The sequence below is a fragment of the Antrostomus carolinensis genome, unplaced genomic scaffold (assembly GCF_000700745.2).
Source record: "Antrostomus carolinensis isolate BGI_N321 unplaced genomic scaffold, ASM70074v2 scaffold36099, whole genome shotgun sequence".
NCBI lineage: Eukaryota > Metazoa > Chordata > Aves > Caprimulgiformes > Caprimulgidae > Antrostomus > Antrostomus carolinensis.
Window position 1 is genome coordinate 11477 of NW_010341210.1, and position 6519 is coordinate 17995.

The 6519-nt window shown below is 50.5% G+C and overlaps 1 protein-coding gene across 1 annotated transcript; it reads right to left on the reverse strand.

The window, feature by feature from the left end:
- Window positions 1-4289: 4289 nt before the first annotated feature.
- SENP8 (SUMO peptidase family member, NEDD8 specific) lies at window positions 4290-4968 on the reverse strand. The gene has a single exon (XM_010176419.1). The coding sequence runs from the start codon at window positions 4926-4928 to the stop codon at window positions 4290-4292; it is 639 nt and encodes a 212-aa protein (XP_010174721.1). The 5' UTR covers window positions 4929-4968.
- Window positions 4969-6519: the final 1551 nt, after the last annotated feature.

A 6519-nucleotide genomic window follows, 5' to 3' on the forward strand; every position in this document is an offset into this window, starting at 1 on the left:
CCCAGCCCGCCGGTTTGGGGCTGACCCTGCCTCTTTGTCCCCCTCTTGGTACCCCGGGGCCACGGCCGGAGGAATGTCCCCAAGGCTGGGGGTCTGCAGGGATGGGGAGAATGGGGCCACCAGCCCTGTGGGGCATCATCTATCCCAGCACCCAAGGGTGGGGGTTCAATCCAGGGTCCCCCTAGCTCTGCTGGGCTCTGTACCAGTCCCCAGCCCTTCTGTCTCGGAGCACTGGGGCATCTCGCGGTGCGTCTGTGTCCCCCTGCAAAGCACTTTAGGGTCCCCTCTGACCAGGTGTCCTCGCTGGGGACTGCACCTGGGAAGGATGCTGGACTAGGGCTTCGTTAAGATGTCCCGAAAGGAACCTGTGGTTGGCACCCAGATCGCAACATGACTGTGCTCTGGTTCATGTTAACCGAGTCACCGCGTGGAGCCAAGTGCCACAGGATTTGTCCCACAGGATTTATCCTGCAGGATCTGTCCCGCAGCCTCTTCTGGGAGCGTGCTGGGGCAACAGGTTGATACCTGTGCGATTTATTTTGGTTTTCTTTCCTATTTTTTTGGGAACTACAAGTGCTGATGGGGCCAAATCCTTGCGCTTCAGGGAAGAGCTCGTTGCTCGCTCTGGGCTCGGAATGGCTTTTAAATGAAAATAAAACCAGGATTTTCTAGCACGCCCCTGACTGCTGCCGGGATCCTCGTGGTGGTGCTGGGCTGTGAGCCCTGAAACGGGGTACCCCAGAATCTGGGCTCCCCTGGTGTCCCTTCGCTGGCCACGTCCTCAAGATGTGGGGACAATCGCATCCTCACGTGGGGTTGGGGACGGGTGACATTGCCTTGTTTGTTCTCCCTTTGGGACAGCACTGGTAGAACTATGGCTGTGCGGTCCACAATGTCACACCCTCTAGGGTGGGACAGGAGGGATGCTGGTGGGAGCTCAGCATTGTTTCTCCAGCACTTTGTTGCCCTGGCCATGCCGGTGAGGGGACATCAGGCTGGGGGTGCAGCCCTGGCTGGGACAGAGGGACCAGAGGTGGCTTTTGGGGGACACTCAGGGCCAGGGATGCTCTGGGCGTAGGGGATGGGAAGGTTTTTTCACTAGATGGCAGCAGAGACTGTGAGATGTGACACTCAAGCTGGTGGCAGGGCCACCCTGGGGACAGTGGATGCCTGGGGAGGGTGCAGCCCCATCCTGCTGGGGTGGACAGGGTGAACCTTCCTCCTTCTCCTCCTCCTCCTCCTCTCCCCTGAGCATCCACAGCCCAAATCCCACCCCCACCAGCCCTGCCCATGCAGCAAAACACCCGAAAATGGGTAAAATGCATGAAAATGGCCCAACTTCAAAGCCACAGTGGAGGTGGCGTTGGTTAAGCTGGGACTGGGGTGGTGTCACCCCATTTTTTGGGGGGGAGATTTAGCACCTTTGGGTGCTGGGGGGGTGGTCTGTGGTTTGGCCACGTTTCCGGCCAAACTATTGCTGCTGCTTCTTCAAAGCCCGGCGTTACGGGCCATCAGAGCCTTTGATTTTGTGGGTGACCCGGTGGATAAAAGGCACTGTCCCGCTTGTCCCCTCTCATGTCTGGCCTAGCTCATTTTGCCAGCGCAGCTGCCAAAATGGCTTTTGGATGGTTTGGAGCTGGTTTTTTGTTGTTTTTTTTTTTTTTTTCCCTGAAAACAAGTTGGTGTTCAATGGTTTCAACCTTAAAGTTGGTCTTATGGCCCCAAAAATGAGGTTTAGATGTTTAGAATTGGGGTATTTTTGGTCTCGTGTGCCCAGCCTGGTAGTTTTTGGGTGCTCTGCAGCACCTGATACAAAGCAGGCGTGTGGGGTCGCTTGTCCCCATGCTGAGCCTGGGTTTGGGTGTGTGACGGTAGTGACAGCCCCCTCGGCTACTCTTGGGGCTCTGGTTAAAGCCAGTGGTGGGACAACCCGTGGGAGCAGCTGGGGATTTGGAGGAGCCTGGGTGAGCCCCTAGTGTGATTTGGGGGGGTCCCTGCTGCTGGGAGCCAGTTGCAAGGCTCCGGTTTTGTTTGCCAGCCTGGTCAGTGCGTGTTTGCTCTCCCAGCGACGCCCTGCTTGAGCTTATTTGCTTTTCTTTGTGTAAAGAAATGCCACGTAAAAGCCTCAGGTGCAGGAAATGTCCCCTGGTGCTCACCTTGCTGGCTCTGCCAGTCCTGCCTCGTCCCCGATGGGGATGAGGAGCACGAGGTGCCCTCTGGATGAGCACAGCCCGTCCTTGAGTCTCCCCGATGCTTCCCTGTCAGACCCACCATCCTGCCTTCCTACCTCCCATCTGCTCACGCTTCTCCTCAGCCCAAATCGACCCCTAAAAATAGGATTAGGAGATTAAATCAGCCTGTATGGCCTCCTGACTATTGCACAAGGTGCTGGCAGAGTTGTCCTCAGGTTCACTGGCTCTCCAAGACCGCTTTCTGCTCGGTTTCACCCACTGCAGGGCACAGAGCACTGTGAGACCTGAGGCTCTGCCCTCGCGGCTGCGACACCATCGCACAAGAAACCGTGGGGCAGTGGGAGCCGCTGCTTGTTAGCGGGTACCTACAGAAAAGACAGGACGATGCTGAGAAGTGCGTGGTTTGCTTTGAGTTTTATTCCAGACCCAGGAGAAAAGCAGCCTCCTGCTGTGGTGAGGACATTGCTCCAGTGAAGCCCCACGTGAATCCCCTTTGGTGAGCAGCTCAATGCCATTTTTGGCTCCTTCTGAGGGTGGAATGGGTTTTCCAGGGAGGGCTGGTGCTGCTCTTCTGTCTGGGCAGCCTAAGAAGGACAGGAATGACCCCAGCCCTCCTTTTGCTGCTCCGCTGTCTCTGTGTTTGTTTCTTGGATGTTCTGGGAGAGGTTGAGCTGTGGCTACTTACCTTCCTCTCAGCAACAAGGGAAGTTTAAGATCCTCCTATGGTTCATCACCCTCGGTTCTGTGCTGGTACACACACCGGTGGGGCTGGGCTGGCAGTAAGATGAGCTCTGGGTTCAAAATAAAATAATCCCTCCCCCCTTTTATTTTCCAAGGGTTATATTTAACCTGCATTTCCCTGATCTGGTTGGCATGCTGGGGTGTGGTTGCTCTGGTAGACACCACCTGAGCAACCTCCTCTTTGCTTCTCATGAGGTCAGAGATTATTCCTTATCCCAAGACAACATCTCATTTTAATTTTTGTTTTCTCCACTGCTAAACCTGTCTTAATGAGAGGATCTGCTCTGAGATCCCAGCCATCATCCAGCACAGGAGGAAAAGTGTTTCGCTTAGAAGCACGTTAAGGACTTCTTGGGCTTCAAGGAGACTGCAGTTATCTTTGGCTTTTATTACCTCAAACTCTGTCCTTTTGTTCTCCCCAGTGTGTTTTTTTTATCTCGAGTAACAGAACTGGTTTGGTGTTAGAGGAAGCAGCAACCACCTTTGTAGGCTCTGAGCACTGCAAACGCTAACGAGGGTTGGGGTGCACTGACGAGCCCTCTCTGAATGGAGACGACCTAAAATCATAATGCAAAAAAAACCCCAAAACACCAAACCCAAGTTCAAAGAGTGAGTATCACTCTTCATCTCAATTAAGTTTCCTTTCCTAGGACTGTGTTTCTCACCCTCCTATTAACCTTCAGAGTCAGGTTTTAATTTATAATAAGAGCAAACAGGGGTGGGGGGCAAAAAAAAAAAGCTATTCCCCTACAGCCTAGGAGTACCTATCTCCCAAAAAAAAAAAAAAAAAAAATTTTTCTTTTTACCCTGTTCTTTAATCAGTTGTAGCATTTCCTTTGGTGTCTCGTCTTTTGACATCACCATTTCAGTGTTGGGTTTTTAAGAGGTAAAAATCCTCGTTGCTAAAGCCTAGACCGCTCCAATACTGCTAATGGGAGGCGCAAATTAGAATTGGCTAAAATAAAGCGTTTTGGGCCTTGGTTTTAAAGGGCATTTGTTAAACCCGGCTTGGAACAGCAATGCCCACAACCCATCTAATGAGGGTGTGTTGCCCACTGGGCAAAGTCTTTTTGCCACAGCCATTAGTGTAAAAATTCACCATGGAGAGAGGGATTTATTTGAAAGCAAAGTGACGTTTCTGGTTAGAAGTTGAAAGGCTGATGTTTTCCGGGGGGGGGACTAAGGCTTTTCCAGGAGGGAAGAGGGTGTTTTGGGGGTTGTAGCCATGCTGGAGGGGTTACATTCGTCTTCTTTGGGACAATCCTGTGCATGGGCATCTCCCTCAGGCACTGGGGGTGCTGCCTTGGGGATGGGGAAGGCAGGTTTTTTTGAGGGGGGGCTGGAGTTCCATCTCGATCACTGCTGTGCCAATTTTGTGATGAGAGCTTTCCACTCCGATCTCTTCTGTGTGACGTAGGAAGGGGTGAGGAGCTGCAGCAAAGGCTCTGGCCGATTCCTGAAGTATCCCTGACACAGAACCTCCGCGTTGCAAATCACGTACATCCCACAGTCATAGCTGTTCTGCTGGGCAGGCGCCTTCTCCTCCACAAAGGTTGCTTTGCCTCCTCTCTTGCCCAAGAAGGCCTCCAGCTTCCCTGCCACTTGCTTGGCGTGAAAAGAGTTGCATTTACTGTGAGAATCGTAATGGGCGAAACATTTTTTGTCCCTGAAATAAACCAGCAAGCTCCAGTGGGTGCCCCCAGCGACCTCGTTGGAGTTATCGTTGATAGGTAAGAACACCAGCTTCTTGTGGAGAAGGTCCAGCGGTTGAAGGAATATGGCTATTTCTTCCTGACTAAGGGCACATTTAATGAACTGAGCCACTTCGGGGCTGATAAAACAAACCTGATCGCTAAATTCTTGGAACTGGTGGTTGGCAAAGTACTCGAAGGCGAACCCGATGATGTGATCGTTAAGCCAGTTTGGGGGTTCCAGCAAAGCGACATCCGACTGCCTCAGCAAACTGTCCATGTAACTGAGAACAACAGGGTCCATCCTGTGCAGGTTGGGGCTGCAGCACTCCAGGAGACTTCAAAAGCTGAAAAATAGAAAGGGAAGATGAATTAATGTATTAGATTATGCCTGAGACAAGATAATAGACAACAAATATCGTGAGTTCCTTCCCAGCAAGCAGTGAGCAAAAGCCCAGGGTTCCCAGACAGATATTTGAGGGACCAGTGTTTGAACCGTCTGCCAGATGAGCAGACGGAGGATACACAGCTCCTCATCTGCGGCATGTGACGGGTTGAGCTGGGCTCTTCTGCTGCTCTAGGAGATCAATGTTTCATCATTCTGATCTTAACCTCAAAGCAAAGTGATTTCAAAGCAGTTCCTGCTCGGGAACTGCAGGCACACCTTCACTTCTGCACTTCGTACAGAAACCATGCGTCATCTGGGAGAAGTCTGTTGATTTTTTTGGTGTTTCGGTGTTTTACCTGCACATTGACAATCACTCTAATTCTTCCCATCACTGGTATTCCTTAAATAAAAGCCTTTTTGGGGCTAAAAGGTGTACGAAGCCTTTTGACTTGCAGATAGTGCCACAGCTTGGGGCCAGAAGCATGACCTGTTCCAGGAAAACCTGCTGGCCCGCCAGCACAGGAGGCAAGGCAGCAATGAGTAAGGAGAAACAAAACAAAACAAGATCACAAACCGACCCGTTCCCTACTGTGGGAATCTTTAGCGTAACTCTCTACCTCATCAGTAGAAATTTCAGTAACTCAAGTACCACTGAAGGTGAATGGTCTGCAAAACACCTATAGTTTTTTAGCCCAGGTTTTAACTTGCTAAAATTTTGCTCACAGAAGGGACTGGTCATGCTGATCCACTCTTTACTCTGTTATTTGTCTAGGCTGCATTCTTCCCCTCTTCATCTTCACCTGCTTTCCACAAATAGAGGCGGCTTATCCTTAAAAAAGTGCCTGGAAATTCAAGTAGACTGTAGCACCTGGTTCTCCCCACCCACGTACTCAAGGGACTTCAACAGGTCTTCCAGGCTAGACTTCTCCTGCCTCTTTTCCGTTTGTAACGTTATCCAAGTATCCGATAATTCTGGTCTTTCTTCCAGTTGTATAGTTCCTTTTCAGAAGCTGTTGCATTTGCTGCCTTCCTGTCCTGGGGGGATTAAAATGTGTTTTAAGAAAGAGGTTGCACAGCACATGAGGAGATGCTACTCAATAAACAACATGACATACTCGCCATCATCCAATTAGGATAGCCCCTGCTGCTTCTCTCCTTGTCAGGACAGGGTTAGAATTGTGGCAGTTGGGGACAGCAGTGACATGGGGCTGATTTGGCCTCACCCTTTCATCATCTGTGCCAAATGCAGTGGGAAAACATCTTAGGATTTCTTAAAGCACCGTGCGAAAACGAATAACGATAAGATCACTTTAATATGATTCGCTATAAATAAGACACTAATTATCCGTTACAATAGAGGGAAATAAAAAAAATCAAGTGTTGTGTTGTTTATGTGGTAGGAATAAGTAGATTTGTGCTTCTTATTGCGACGTGAATCATGGAAAAAAAACCTTCCTGGCCAGGTATGCATAAATGAAGAGAGATTTATCTCTAAAAAATCTTGGCA

Bases quoted from the DNA above. Each gene is read 5' to 3' on its own strand.
- SENP8 (XM_010176419.1), bottom strand. From the start codon at position 4,928: ATGGACCCTGTTGTTCTCAGTTACATGGACAGTTTGCTGAGGCAGTCG.